The 15,835-nt window shown below is 34.4% G+C and overlaps 1 protein-coding gene across 4 annotated transcripts in view; it reads right to left on the reverse strand.

The window, feature by feature from the left end:
• The window catches only part of Dnajc24 (DnaJ heat shock protein family (Hsp40) member C24), a 73,224-nt gene that overhangs the window by 31,384 nt on the left and 26,005 nt on the right, over positions 1 to 15,835 (reverse strand). For all 4 annotated transcript variants that reach the window (XM_047516719.1, XM_047516718.1, XM_047516716.1 and 1 more), the window contains exon 3: positions 2,829 to 2,967. In XM_047516719.1, the coding sequence (XP_047372675.1) occupies positions 2,829 to 2,967 (139 nt within the window). The remainder of the gene's footprint in view (positions 1 to 2,828; positions 2,968 to 15,835) is intronic.

Genomic DNA, 15,835 nt, shown 5'->3' on the forward strand with positions numbered 1-15,835 from the left:
TCACACAATTCTATGCCCATTTAAAATCCAGTTTCCCTCAATCTCACAAAAGAGGTGAAAGACCTCTACAGTGAGAACTACAGTACACTAAAGAAAGAAATTAAAGAAAACCTCAGAAGATGGAAAGATCTCCCATGTTCTTGGATAGGAAGAATTAATATTGTCAAAATGGCCATACTACCAAAAGTGCTATACAGATTCAATGCAATTCCAATTAAAATCCCAATGATGTACCTTACAGAAATAGAGCAAGCAATTATGAAATTCATCTGGAAGAATAAGAAACCCAGAATACCTAAAGCAATCCTCAGTAGAAAGAGTGAAGCAGGGGGTATTGCAATACCCGATCTTCAACTCTACTACAAAGCAATAGTAACAAAAACGGCATGGTATTGGTACCAAAATAGAAAGGTACAGGTGTTGGCGAGGATGTGGGGAGAAAGGTACACTCTTACATTGCTGGTGGGGCTGCAAATTAGTGCAGCCACTCTGGAAAGCAGTGTGGAGACTCCTTAGAAAACTTGGAATGGAACCACCATTTGACCCAGCAATCCCACTCCTTGGCCTATACCCAAAGGACTTAAAATCAGCATATTACAGAGATACAGCCACATCAATGTTCATAGCTGCTCAGTTCACAATAGCCAGATTGTGGAACCAACCTAGATGTCCTTCAATTGATGAATGGATAAAGAAACTGTGGTATATATATATACAATGGAATATTACTCAGTCATAAAGAATGATAAAATTATGGCATTTGCAGGCAAATGGATGAAATTGAAGAATACCATGCTAAGTGAGATAAGCCAATCTCAAAAAAACAAAAGACGAATGATGTCGCTAATAAGTGGATGATGACACATAATGGAGGGTGGGATGGGTTAGTGTTAGGGTTAGAGTTAGGGTTAGGGAGGGGGGCAAGAATGGAGGAAGGAAGGACTGTATAGAGGGAAAAGAGGGGTGGGAGGGGTGGGGGGGAAGGGAAAAATAAATAAATAAAATCAAATCCAGTTTCCCAATTCGATTCATTATTGGTCTACCAATAATGAAACCAACTCTACAGCCCAATAAGATTGTTTTGATTTTTGATCTCTCCCTAACCCTTTCTCTCTGGACAACAGAATTTCAGTCAAATTCATCAATATGCTCTTTAGAGTACACAGGATGTAGAATGGCAAAAATGCAGAGTGACAATGAGAACACACACACTGCACACTTTAGGGTACAATTTTATATTATTGCTATCTTAAACAAAGTGGTACTCCACATAGTAAAGACTAGTAAAGATGTACAAAAACAGCATGAGAGACCTATCATCTCCAGTTCTTTCATAGAAATTATATCAAGTGAACACAGTTTAAAAAGATATGTCTGTCTATGGATATGTGGCCACTTCTATATTCTTTTATCAGAACAAACACATTTACTAAAGAAATTTTATATACCAAAGAGAAGATGTAACATTCAAGCCCTATTTGAAAATCCATGCAAATTCCTTAAAAAGGTAAAGATACCTCAGATTCTTAATATTTTTTAAAAAGCCTGTAAGTCTTTAAAGAAGTAGAAGGGGGGCTGGGGAGATAGCTCAGTTGGTAGAGTGCTTGCCTTGTAAGCACAAGACCCTGGGTTCGATCCCCAGTACCCAAAAAAATAAAAAAAAAAAAATAAAGAAGTAGAAGGGCCTTAGAGCTAATCAGTATTATGAATAAATTACTATTAAAACCCACCACTCCAGTACATGAACAGACAGCTAAGTCTTTTCACACAAAGGTGTTCCACACTAAAAGAAGTACTTAATTTTATTGGTACGACTTCCTATGAAAATTACAAATTATCATTGGCTCCATCCTAAAATGCTGTGTTTCGAAATAAAGCCTTGCATTTCAAATCATATCTTCATAACCTTAGTAGCAGGAGCCCTAAAATCGTTTTGTGAGGTTTGATAGCACGTCAGTGTGGGCATGGGAAGGGATTCAATAATCAACTACGAGACAGCTTTTATCAACACATCCCAGTCAATGCTGAGCCTGATGTGCTATTGCAGAGAGCAATTGAGTGTTTTCCCCACAGGCTGTAACTGATTATTGACTCCCCCCATTAGCATGTAGGGTGCATGAAGGTCCAAATAGAAGGCTGAGGGACTCCTGTCCCAAGGCCAGTGCTGAAAGACAGCCTATCACTTCATGTAACTGCAGTCCATGTGTGACAAATCTGACCTACATTTCTCCCTTTCTTTCTCACTACAGCCTGTCACTGTTTTAAGAAGCTATTTTCAAAAAGCATAAAAGAAACGACTTTTAAAACTGCTTAGACAACATGCATTCCTAAAGTATCATTTATAACAACCTAATAAGGAATAGTTTATCCTAGAAATAATCATGAAGCCTAGTCTAAAATGGTCTCAAAGAGAGCAGAATGTTTTATGATATTATCCATCTTCTTTTAGATTGTCATTTATACAGTATACAGTCTTGGGAAGCACTACAATTAAAATTTTAATACATAGTATAATTAAACTTAATAAAAGGAAGTTTTAAACATAAAGAACACATGAATTACGAATGTGTAATTAAATACTGCTAATAGTTGTGAAAGGTAGATTTTGTAGATTTACAAGACGCCACATCCTACTAGTTCAGTTAACTTCTCAATGGACACACAATAATCACTACTAAGAATAGGGCATAATTAAAAACAGTGATGGACTAGAAGAGTAAAAGTGGCAACAACTTGGTGCAAATGCTGGAAAATGCTCCCCAGGAGAGGTTACATACTGTGCTTCAAAAGTTGCCAATGGGCTGTGGCTCCTCACCACAAGTACCTACCATGCCGCTGCAGGTCATACTCTTTTTTTGTCTCTTCATTCCCTAGAATTTTCCATGCCTGATCAATTTCAATGAACTTCTGTATACATTCCTCCACTGTTCCTGCTGGCACATCTGTACTTTGTTTATCTGGATGATACTGCCAATCAAAAATAAAGGGGGTAGTGAACACAGTGAGATGTGTGGGGGTAGGTAAAAAAAAAAAAATTGTAAATCTGAGCCTAAGTTAAGGAGGTAATAAGAAGATGAAAACTAAGATGCAAGGCAATGAGACAACAGTGTTGGGCACAGGAGACAACTGCCAGGTTAATTAGACCATTGGAGTAGCTATAAATCCACCAGTGACATGATCTGTCACAACGTGCAAAGACAGCATTTTCTGGATAATTTGTTCATGGAATCATTGGTCTCATGGACCATTTACCTAGAGAGGATGACTAACACAAATAGAAATAGGTACGTGCAGACAAGCAGGACATGAAAAAGGAAGAACACAAACTATGCAGACTATGAAGCGTCCTTTATATAATAGGCGTGGCTGTAGTTATCATTACAAATGGACTACTAGTTTTTCTTCTGAAACTAAATTATATAATCATAATACAAAATAAAATGTATCTAACTATAAAAGTAAATTACCTTTTCTATTATTCTTCAAACCTCAAGATTTTAAAGTTAATAATTCAAAGTTATAAAATTTGCTTATTCTGGGCCAGATTTGTATGAAACAACTTTTAAGAACTCAAAACATTTGAATATAAATTAATCCATGAAAGAACTTTCTCATGTAAGCTTTCTAACTAAGAAATTTCCAACAATGTTTTCAATACGCAATATTTTTTTCACACTATTTGGTCAAAATCAGAAAGTTCTGCATCAACTCAATTCTCAAATGCTAATAAAATGTGGTTTACTGGACACTTCATTTATACTATCCTTTCTTTTCTCTGCTGATCTCCCTTCTTTTTTTACCCAACAGTTCTTCTGGAAGAATCAATATGTCATTTGGTTTTCAGCAGTCTCTCAGAGAACAAGTGAGTATGCTATTTAAATTAGGAGACATTTCACTTACAATAACCCAAGGACAGCAGATACTCAGATATGGAATTTTTTTTACTCTCAAGTATAAATAAGAAACCACTTATTTAGAATTTTCAAATCAGTAATTACTCTGAAAATTTGTTTCAAATGTATTACAGAGCATGTTTTAACTTCAAAAGTAAGCTTAGGAACTTCCTTTGAATGTAGAATGTTTTTTCTTTCTCTATTTTTTCCAATTTTTGCAATGAAAAAACCAAATAACCATATTCACATTTCATGACACATCAATGTGGTTCGTTCACATACTCAAAATTAATAGTAATATCATACAAATTCTTCCACTGACTGCTTTACAGATACCAAAAGGGCACAAAAGTTTTAAGTACCACGTCATTTTTTATTTAAGTTGCTAAAGACAGAGTAATTCAGTAAGCTGTAGCAAGTACCACGTAGCTAATTTCATTCTCAAACCCAAATTCTGAAAGTTTTCATTTCATATCATAGACTACTTCTTTAATGGTGGATTCATTTTGACGGTGAACTTCACAGTGTTGATGGTCCTCAGTAACAGAATAACAATTATTGTTATATCTGGCCACACAAAAGAACTGTAAACATATAAGATGGGAGAAAGATGCCTTCTAAGGCAAACAACAAAAATTAGGCTTCAACGTACTTCCTCTCTCCCTACACCAAATCTGTCTATTATCAACATTTAGGTATTTAAGCTAATTAATATAACAGAGAAAAAAGGAAACTAAGATTTTATTATTTCATCTTCATTTCATTGTGCTCATAAGAACTATTTGTGTACCAAGGTTTTGACAATCCCTAAAGTTAGGATATTCAAGCAATATCCCTAAGCCAAATTAGAGTTGTCTGTATTAAAGTTCCCTAGCTGATCCAATACTTTAACACTATAAAAAAATGTTATTCATAACAAGTTTGCTATGATTCAATGTTATCACATGCAACATACTACAATATGCTAATGGAGTACAATATGGTACAGTTAAGATACATTTACACGTGGAAACTCTTAATTTCAATATATCACAAGCATTAAGTAAGGTCCTGGAGAAAGTTTCTAGCTTAAAATTTCTAGCTTAAGTTTCTAACTGTAAAATAGTACAGATTTAAAAATTGGTAATTTCTAATAGAGTTAACCTTTTAGGCCTGGTCTTGCACCAACCTGACCAAGAGAGTCTTACAAAATAAGGAATTGATTCCTTTCTGCTCCAAAGTAAAAACCACTGTTAAATTTTATTATGAGCCATAAATCAATTTTACCACAGTCAAAATATGATTTCTTTCCCTAACTTGGAAATTCCTGATTACTAATGAAATAAGTAATTCACCATCTCAGACTTTCAAGTCTATTCTGTTTTGTTACTAGAATTCAATATTATTTCATGACATTCATATAATGGATACATTCCAATAAAAATGCCAATTATAGCATGAAAATAAGTATATTATTTGGGAACTAAAGTCTCAGATTAATTTGCTTTGACATCAAGTTTCGTAATAAAGTGAAGGTCTAAAAAACAATAATACAGTCTGTGGTAGGCTGATAATTGTCCCCAAAGATATCAAGTTCAAAGATCTGGTTCCTGTAAACGTTTCTTCATTAGGAAAAAAGGAACCTGCAGATGTAAATAAGTTAAAGATTTTGCAATGAAGAGATTATCCTGGATTATCCATGAGGGCCCTGAATTCAATTGAAGTGTTCTTGTAAGAAAGAGGCAGGAGATTTAACAGAGAGGGTGATGTGAAGATGGTGCTGGCCTTAAAAGCTTGGACTATTGCAGCCACAAGCCAAGGAATGCCAGTAGCGACCAGAAGATAGAAGAGACCAGAAATGGATTCTCCTCCTTATCCTCCAGAGGGAGTGCATCCCTGCCAATACCTTGATGCTAGTCCAACTGTACTGCTTTTATACTTTCATCTACAGAAGTGTAAAAGAATAAATTTCTGTTGTTTTAAGTCATTGAGTTTAAAAATCTGAAATGATTCTCTTTTTTTAATGTGCAAACAAGCCCTTAACCCCAGGTTTCAAAACTTTCCAATCACAAAGTGTATGTTTAATTTTTCCCTACTATTTCAAAGTTCCTATAAGAGGCAGGCTCCATCATTCATTATCACATCACCATAAAAGATCATGGTCACTTTCTTCTTGTTTGTTGGAAGTTTATTCCTTGTCCTTCTTTACCACAATTCCCAAGAGCCAAACCTCCCAACCCTGAGAGTCCAAAGCTATTCCAACTTCATTCAAGCAAATGAAAATGAAAGACAGATGTAAAATGAAAAGATAGATGTAATCTAAAGCATTCTGTATTCTGGAGGATTACTATCTAATTGAGGAACCAGGAATAGGAAAAAAAAAAATTACACGAATTTCCTTATACTATCAGAAAAATTCCAACTTAATCTTACAAACACCAGGGAGTCCCAAAGATAGCATTCATCAAGCAGAGAAAATGCTGATATCCCTTAATTAATAAAAATAGGCATGTTCTAAAATTAATGTTGCAAAACTCATTTATTTTAACTGACCAATTTTTTCCAGTACTAAACCGAAATGTATTTAGGTGGAAGAACTTAGTCTTCTGAAAGCAATGACCTCAAAGTTAAGAAATCAGTGAATCTTGCAACAAAGAGAAAATGAAATTTTTCAAAATCACCATTAACAAAAGCATAAAACAATAACAATTAAGAAAAAGAAAACACTTCAGGATAAGCCAAATGGAGGATGTATCAAACGTCTACACTGAAAACTACAAGACACTATTAAAGGAAATCAAAAAGATCTCAAGGAATGAAAAAAATAACATGTTCATGGATGGCAAGAGTTGTGACCATTTTCTCTTTATTAATATATTAATGCAATCACTATCAGAATTCTAGCAAGTTATTTAATGAAATGAATGATTATAATATTTATATTTCAAGAGGTACTACAAAGCTATAGTAATCCAATCTGTAGTATTGAGAAAGATATACAAATAGAGAAAGGAAGAAAAAAGTCTACAAATGGACCATATGTATATGGTCGACTGAATTTCAACAAAGATGCCATAGCAATTCAGTGAGAGAAGGGAAAGCATTTGTATTAGTTAGCTTTCCATGAATGTAACAAATACCTGAGATAAATCAACTTATTAGGAGGAGTTTATTTTTGTTCACAGTTTTGGAGGTTTCAGTACATGATTAGGTGGCCCTATTGCTTTGGGCCTGTGGGAGCACAGTAGCACATCACGGCAAGCATACACAGCAGAGGAGGCCTACTTACCTCTCGACAGTCATAAAGCAAAAAAAGAAGAGGGGCTAGGGTCCCAATATCCCTACTCAAGGGCATGTCCCAGTGACTTAACTTATGTCGGCAGAATAAAATAAAGGAAAAACTCATGGAGGAGTTTAAACTATGAGTGAGCAGAACTAATGAGCAGTTCCTTGTCCTTTCATTATGATCAGCAAGCAGCCCTACATGCCAGTAAGCAGGAACCTTATAAAAATACAAGTTGTTTTTCTCCTGTTAATGTCTAACTTTCCTTCTGGATGTCACAGTTTTCTCTGAAGGTTCTGTTTGCAGAACAGAGATGACAATTGGCTGTGTGTAGCACATGTTATTTAGGACTTCCCTTCACCCTGTTTCCTCACAAGATCTATCTTTAGAAAAACATACGTAAGTACAACACAAAATGAAGTCACTCATGGCAATCGATTTGCTTCAATGTGAACTCCACAAGCTTATTTCCATTAGGCCCTACCTCCTAAAGGTTTCACTATCACCATAGGCTGGGGACTCTAGGGAACATTCAAGATTCAAACAATTTATATAACAAATGGTTTTCTAACAACTAGATATCCATCTGGAAGAAGAAAAAACAACCTCAATCACTATCTCATTCCATACACAAAGATTAATTCAGGATGAATCAGAAATATAAATATAAAACACAGAACCATGAAGTTTCTAGAAGGAACAAAAGAGAATATCTTTGACCCTTATGGTAGGCATAGACTGCTTGATAGAAAACAAAAACCATTATATGGCACAAAACTCATAAACTGAACTTGAAATTTTAAACCTTTTCACTCACTGAAGACACCATTAAGAAAATGAATAGACAAGAGATAGAATGGGGAAAAGGACTGGCTGCACACATATCTGAATTTGGATCCAGAATACACCATAGGAAAAAATAAAGGAAAATCTTTTTCACAATGATAAAAAGATAAACTAATTAAAACTCGGGGGGGGGGAGGGAATCGATGCTTTTCCAGTCAAAACTAACGATCAGAAAATATGTACATAAATCTGTGCTCAAACTTTTCATTAGTCACTAGGAAAATGTAAATAAGATAAGAGTAGCCTAATAAAATAGCCTAATCTGCAAAACAAAACAAAACCCTGATAACACCTAATGTTGGTAAGCACAAGGAAAAATCAAAACTCTCATATATCACTAGCAGGAAACTACTAGAGAGTTTCTTCTAAAGTCAAACATATATCCATGGTCAAGAAATTCTACTCCTTGATATTTATCTAAGAGAAATAAAACATATAAACATATGTACAAAAAGACTTATAAAAGAATGTACTAATAGTCTTCCTTACAGTGGCCCCAAAGTGAAAACATAAATGCTTCTTAAAAGGATTACATATTAATAAATTTCATTAAATTCATGTAAAGGAATACTATTCAACAATAAAAAAAATTTGACATGATCAATAATATAAAATGAACAAAAGAACAAAAGAATGTGTACTATACGATTACATGGATATGAAATACAAATTTCAGCACTGCTTTATGGTGACAGAAATCAAAGTTGGCTTAAAGGTAGGGGGTGGGAATTAAGGAAAGTGGCAGCAGTGAATTTTCTGGAGCAACAGAAATGTTTTACATCTTGTTTAGGGGGATGGTTGCATGGTATCAAAACTCGTCAAACCTAACACTTAAGATCTTTGCAATTTTCATTATATGTGGATCCTATTTCAATAGAAAAATGTCTTCAGAAATGTGTAAATTTTTAAAAAGGAATTTAGCACATCTTTCCAAGCCATTCTTAAGAAATTTATTCCAATATCTATCAGAAAAGTACAAAAAAGTCACAGAAAATTAATGAAAAAAGTAATATATGATTTAGTGAAAAGTTTGAATTACAGAGTAGTTTATGGAAATAGTTTTATCTTTTTGTATCTCTGCCAATTCTAACAACTCAAAAACATTTAAAACAAGTGTTGTTTAGAAGAAAGTTTAAGTACATGCAAAATTAAAATAACACAAATGCACAGTCACATCAATGTTTACAGCAGCTCAATTCACATTAGCTGAACTATGGAACCAACCTAGATGCCCTTCAACAGATGAATGGATAAAGAATACGTGGTATATATACACAATGGAATATTACTCAGCCTTAAAGAAGAATGAAATTATGGCATTTGCACGTAAATAGACGGAGTTGGAGAATATCATGCTAAGCAAAACAAGCCAAACCCAAAAAAACAAAAGCTAAATGTTTTCTCTGAGAAGCAGATGCTGATCCATAATTGGGGGAACAGGCAGGGAAGAATGGAGGAACTATGGATTGGGCAGAGGGGAGTAAAGGGAGGGGAAGGGCTATGAGGGTAAGGAGTGGGAGGGTAAGGGAGGGGTGGGGGTGTGAGGGGGTGTGAGGGCAGCTGGAATGAGACAGACATTATTACCCTGTATATGTATGACTGCATGACCAGTGTGACTCAGCACCATGTACAGCCAGAGGAAAGAGAAGTTGTGCTCCATTTGTGCACAATGTGTCAAAATGCATTCTACTGTCATGTATAACTAATTAGGATAAATTTTTTTAAATTATAAAATAAAATATTATAAATATCACAATACTAAAAAACCTGAGAGTAATATCTCTGTGATTATTATAATAGTACTTGGGTGTCTATTTCAAGAGTTTTAGCAAACTTCTATTTTATTGTTCTTAAATGATTTGATATAACTTTATGATCTAAATAATCACATCCTCACATTTTAGGGGAGTTTTTCAATTATATAAACTTATGCTCATGACTTTAAATTTTCATGTCATTTATTGAGGATAAGAAACAATAATAAACATAAATTAAGAAACCTGTTGATATAAAATATAGAGAATCACCTAAATTACAAAAAACATAAAGACAACAATGCAACATTTTATTAAGATTGGTTTATTGTCTGTTTCTTAACTAATTGTCTAATTATAACTTGATGCTTTAACTATAAAATCTTACTTCTTATTAGCTGAGATTTTATGGCAATAAAACAGCATCTGGAACATACATATTATTTTCATTTTCATTTTAGATTCTCTCCATATACTAAGCCTGCTTTCTAAATTGATAATTCTGGAGTGAATGACAAGTGTCACCTTGGTGCTACTGAGAGTGTTGTCTTCAGTGCAGCACTGGCATAATCTGAGAGTTTGTTAGAATAGCAATTCTTGGCTCCATCCCAAATCTCCAGAGAACTTTGAAATTCCTATTTCACTAAATTCTACAAGCAGGCTAAAGTTTGAGATGAACACTGGTAGCCTCTATTGCTTAAAACACGGAATTTAAGGGTAAGTCAGAAAAATGGCTGCTTTCATTAAAATTTCCTATGACAAATGCATTCTGCCAATATGTATATTTTAAAAGAAGAAATGTTGAATGAATAACAATCCTTGATTATGTTAACATAAAACACCATTATGAAAATTATATTAGGTGTTCCAATTCAGAAATTTTTTGATATTTGATACCTTTTGTTCACTAATTATAAATGCCAACCTTTTTTATTCCATTGTTTGCTCAAATACCAATTTACTTCAATGAAGAAGAAGCTATTCAAATCTGAACAATATGCTGGCGGTTATTTATTTTTTTAATGGAGGGAGCATAATTTGTATCAGACTTCAGCTACTCAATATAGAGGTAAATATTTCCAACTACAGGAAAAAATAAAGTATGAATAAATTATGAAAATGGCATAATACAGGATGAAAATACTAGCAACTCAAAAAATGTTTTAGGGAAAATATACATATATTCATTAGATTTTCTGTTGTCTAAAAACATATGAAGTTGAGATGAACTGGTATTTCTTTAAGGTAAATACATAAGAGAGTCCTATGGCATATTATCCACATAAGTTAATCCTTTACTACACATGGGTGATTATTCTGTTTTGATTTATAAAGTATTGACTGTAAATAAGATATAATAATCAACTATGAAAAGGACTCTGGGAAAAACTGATTAATCAAAAATTCCCAAATAATCAAGTTGATATTAAGGTCTGAGGATCACAGCACTTTGTTTTTTCTCTGTTATTAATAGATGAGTTTAGTACCACTAATAGATGCTAGCTATTTCTAGCTTCAAATTTTCTTGAAGTTCAGAACCAAATTACAAAATACCTTCCAAAACTACAAATTCAACATGATTCAAATTCCAGTTTATTATCTAGAATCTAAAATTAGACTCCCTATTGAAATTCTTGTTCTGTTAATAGCCATCACCATTTCTAATAAATGCTAAGTGAATGAAATAAATGAGGGAAAAATATTTCTCATAATCCAGGATATAACTATTAGGGTAAACTCCCTTCCCCTCATCCTAAATCCATAGATTCTACCCCACACAATGCTACCTGTTCCCAACTCCAAACCTAGCTCAACATTAGCTCCTACCTGGTCCCCAGCACTTGTCTTTATTATGACAGTAAATTCCTATTAAGAAATGTTTAGTCCTTGTTCTCTAATTCTTTCTTTTTCTTTCTCATAACCCTCTGCTTTCTGCCATAGGATGGCACAGCAAAAGACCCTCACTAGATGCCAATCCCTGGATCTTGAACTTCCCAGCCTGTGAGCCAATAAATTTGTTCATTATAAATTATCCAGTCTCAGTTATTATGTTATAGTAACACAAAATGGTTTAAGACAGTAGCTGTGACACTTAAACATGGGCAAGGACAAATGTTTAAAAAAAATTCTAATCTTCCTTTCTCTGCCTCTCTAGTCTTCCTGAATGGAAAGTGTGAATGTTTCACATACCAATTCTGTAGTACCAAAAAAAGGGGGTGTCATCATGACAGCAAATCTATCAATATTTCAGCAAAAAGAGAGTTGGATGGTGTTTTTGTTTTTGCCAACGATTCTTGGGACAGAATCCCATTCGTGTGCTGTCTTGCCAAGTCCCAATATGACCACTGCTGAATTTCTATGTTACAGTGGATACACATTCTAAATAGATTATAATGCAGAATACCATTAAGGAATTTCAAAATGCAGCACACAAACACTGAATAAAACTTATTGTGGTTATTTTTATTTAGGGTTCTTAAACGTTTATGGGTCTAGTCATCACAATATTTTGAGGCAGTCATCAAGATAATAAAAACTCATTTCTTAGGATATCTGTTGAGAAATAAAATGGAAAGGTGAAATTGAGAGAATTATACAAAAAATAAGGCATGAATAAATCTGACAACTATAACAGCATTCACCAATATTTTTCCTCATGAAGAACCACTTTTGATTAACCAAAGCATTAAATATAGGCTTTACTAAAATATTTCAAGAAAATCAAGATTCTTAATTTTTGACAGTTTTATAAAAAACCAAGAACCTTCTTCCCCTCAAATACTTATCATACCCCGTACTTCTCCCAGAACAAGACAAAGAAAAACCAACAGTTTAGCTACTCTAAGTTAATTCTAAATAACTCCATCTCTTTGCTCTTATCCTTTAAAAGCTATGATAGCCATATTTAAACCTTATCAATAGCTCCTAACCCCTCCCCTTTTCATCTGCTTTTCTCACAAAGCAGTTTCTCATGGCCTTCTTGCCCTTTCTCCTCCAATCTCCCCTTAAAATGCCTCCTAAATCTTTCCCAGATCTCCAGCCATCTTATGATTTGAAAGCACACTGGTTTGGATTCCTCTTCAGTTGCTGAAGAAGTTGAGGCTCATTTCTGAAGCCAGCTTTCCTTTCACATGTGAAAGAGATAGGGATGCCGGAATTTCTCTTAGGCCCATTCTCCTGTGGTGTCACTGCTGACATCACCCTCTAGAAAGCAAGAATCAAGAGAGGCTAGAGGGAAGGAGGCTGTGGGCATGACTACCCCCACCACTGAGTCCCTAAGGTTTCTAAAAGGAAAGTACACAGACAAGGGGATGTCTTAATGAAATGATTTAAAAAAAGGTAAGGCTCTGGGAAAGTCATCTCCCTCTGCCATTTTGCCATGCAACAACTTTCCATAATAACTCTCTAGAGAAGAGTCTATATAGGAGGGAAATAATATTGGAAGGGTAAAAAAGGGTACAGAATCACCTTGACTAATATTCCTCAGGTATAGGTAGGTCTTCCTAATACACTTCTCCCCCTTCCTGCTTGCTACAGTTAGCAATGATTATAATTTCCCCAAAATTACAAATACAGGGGGAAAAACTGTTCCTGGGTCATCAAGTAGTGACAGCAAAATTATTCACACCAAGAGCTAAGCTTTCACATTAGAAAACTAGAAATTCCTAAGTTGATAGATTAAAACAAACAAAAAAGACAACAAAGAAGAGTCCTTTCTTTGTATAGAGATCTGCCCTAGTTCATCGCTAGCTCTACCTCTCCAAAAGAATATATCTTTTTATATCTGTTTTTTTTTGGTAATGTTGAATTATCTATTTTTTACAAAAAATCACTGGGTTTTCAGATATAAATTTGTGTTTTTAATTTTCTGTCAAACCACCCACACCTTGTAAGTACGACCCTGACTTTTTTTTTCAGTACTGCTTTACTAAGAGAATTCACACAAGTCACCCTTTCAAGGCGTACAATTCAGTGGTTTTAAGATACTTAGAGTTGTGTAACCATTACCATTGCTTCATTTCAGAACATTTCAGCACTCCTAAATGAAACCCTGTGCCAATCAGTAGTCATTTTTATTTATTCCCACTCCCCCCCCACAGCAACCATTAATTGACTGTCTATCTCTGTGAATTTGACTACTTTGGATAGGAATGATAGACATACAAACACACATGCATATTAATTAGCTGAAAAGAAAACTTTTGATTTTTAAGTATTCATAAAAAATATCTTGGTGATGAAAGGTTAAGAACTTAAAAGACAATATGCAGACAAAACAATATGTAGAGCTCTGGATACATAACATATCAGCAGCACTTGTTAAGTATCATGAATAGCCTTTGAGTTTAGTTATAATAGAATCCTACAAATAACATGTTTTAGAGTGAGGCTTTACTTAGCCACATTGAAAGAGCAATATGAAAAAATGTACATTCTTTTGGCTTAACAGAATCTCTGCCTTCATCCTCCAAAAGAGTCATTTTAACACCACTGATGGTTTTTAAGACACAACTTGGGTCTTTGGAACTGTTTTTAAATATTCTGCTAAGTGTCATAGAACACACTGACTGCCCTTGAGACCAGAGGCACATTCTGAGATTACTGGTAGCTCCAAGGAAGAGAAAAATGAAGAAGAGGAAGTGTGCGTGTTTGGTTGGGCAGAGTAAGATAAGAGAAGCAGGCAGAGAAAGAGGAAGAGAAGTAAGTGGTAGAGAAAAGGGAGACTGAGGGAGAAGGGGAACTGGAGAATAGAAGAAAGAGGACTAAGAAAAGGAAAAGAAAGCCTAAGAAGAAAAAGAGGGAAAAGGCAGAAGAACACTGAAGGAAAGAAAAAGCTATGTAATATTTATGGTAGATAATGATGTCTATCAAATAAAGAATTAAGATAGAGAACTGCAGGAACTAGATTCACAGAAACGAAATATGAGAGGTGAATGATTCATGGTTGATAATTCAATGCATGGCAAAATCTTTTTCATAATAATATATATTGAACTGTAAAATTTAGTAGCTCTGAAATACAATCTTAAACCAATTCCTCTCGCTAATAACATGCCTTTATTTTCTCTTTTGAGTATGTAAAAGAATGGCAGAACTCCTCTTTCTTCATGACCATACATAAGATATGCAAACAACTTTAAATCTTGTTTAGTGGCTTAGATAACCAACTTAAGTAGGAAGCCAGCTACTCCCCTTCTCCAATGGTAGGAAGTAAGTCTTCGATAACATTCAACATAGCTACAGAGAGAATTCAAAGATAAACAATCTCTGCCTCCGATCTCCCCAAATGATAATTAACAGTAGGGCACTGGCTGACTTTACTTGCTCTCTAGTAACTAAGGACTTAAGAAACTGAGGTGAAGCTAAAGTCATCCCTGCTAAGTAAGAGTGATGATGCACAGAGACTATAGAGCTGTTCTCCTACAGCAACTTGGAGCCACCAACATGATGCTCTATGACCAAACGAGGCCATTAGGTACTAATTAGGTAGTGTGTTCTATCAACGTTTTCATGCTCTTCTTTTATTAATTGATCATTCTTCCATATAAATGATACTAGTACATTGGCTTTGAATTCCCTCAAGTGCTTTATTTACCCTTGCATTAGAAAAGTAAAGAAGATGTGAGAAAGAAAATGAGACAAGATAAACTCTACCTATCTCATATTTGAATCAGCTCTAAACTGTTTCTTACAAAAGTTCCATATTTCTTTTATGCAGAAATGCTCCTGTGGACCTAAAATGAAAAAAAAAAAATCTTAAATGACATATAACTTATATTAATTTAATTTTATAAGTTATAGGAAACCACAATGAGAACAAAATGTAGACTAAAATCACTGGCACTTTAAGATTAATGGTGGGACTGAATGCATATAGCTGGAGAGGTGGCAACCATCCTTAATTCTTACTACGTAAGGATGAGGGAAATTTATCTAAAACCAAACTCAATCAACAAGACAGGTGACCTTAATACTGATAGAAACAGATGAGTAAAAAAAGAAGCAGCATTTAATAAGTAGAGCTAAATTCAATGAACTTAATGTACTATTTTTGAGATAAAGGGCTAAGCAAGCATGTT

The sequence above is a fragment of the Sciurus carolinensis genome, chromosome 11, assembly GCF_902686445.1.
Source record: "Sciurus carolinensis chromosome 11, mSciCar1.2, whole genome shotgun sequence".
NCBI classification, from domain to species: Eukaryota; Metazoa; Chordata; class Mammalia; order Rodentia; family Sciuridae; genus Sciurus; species Sciurus carolinensis.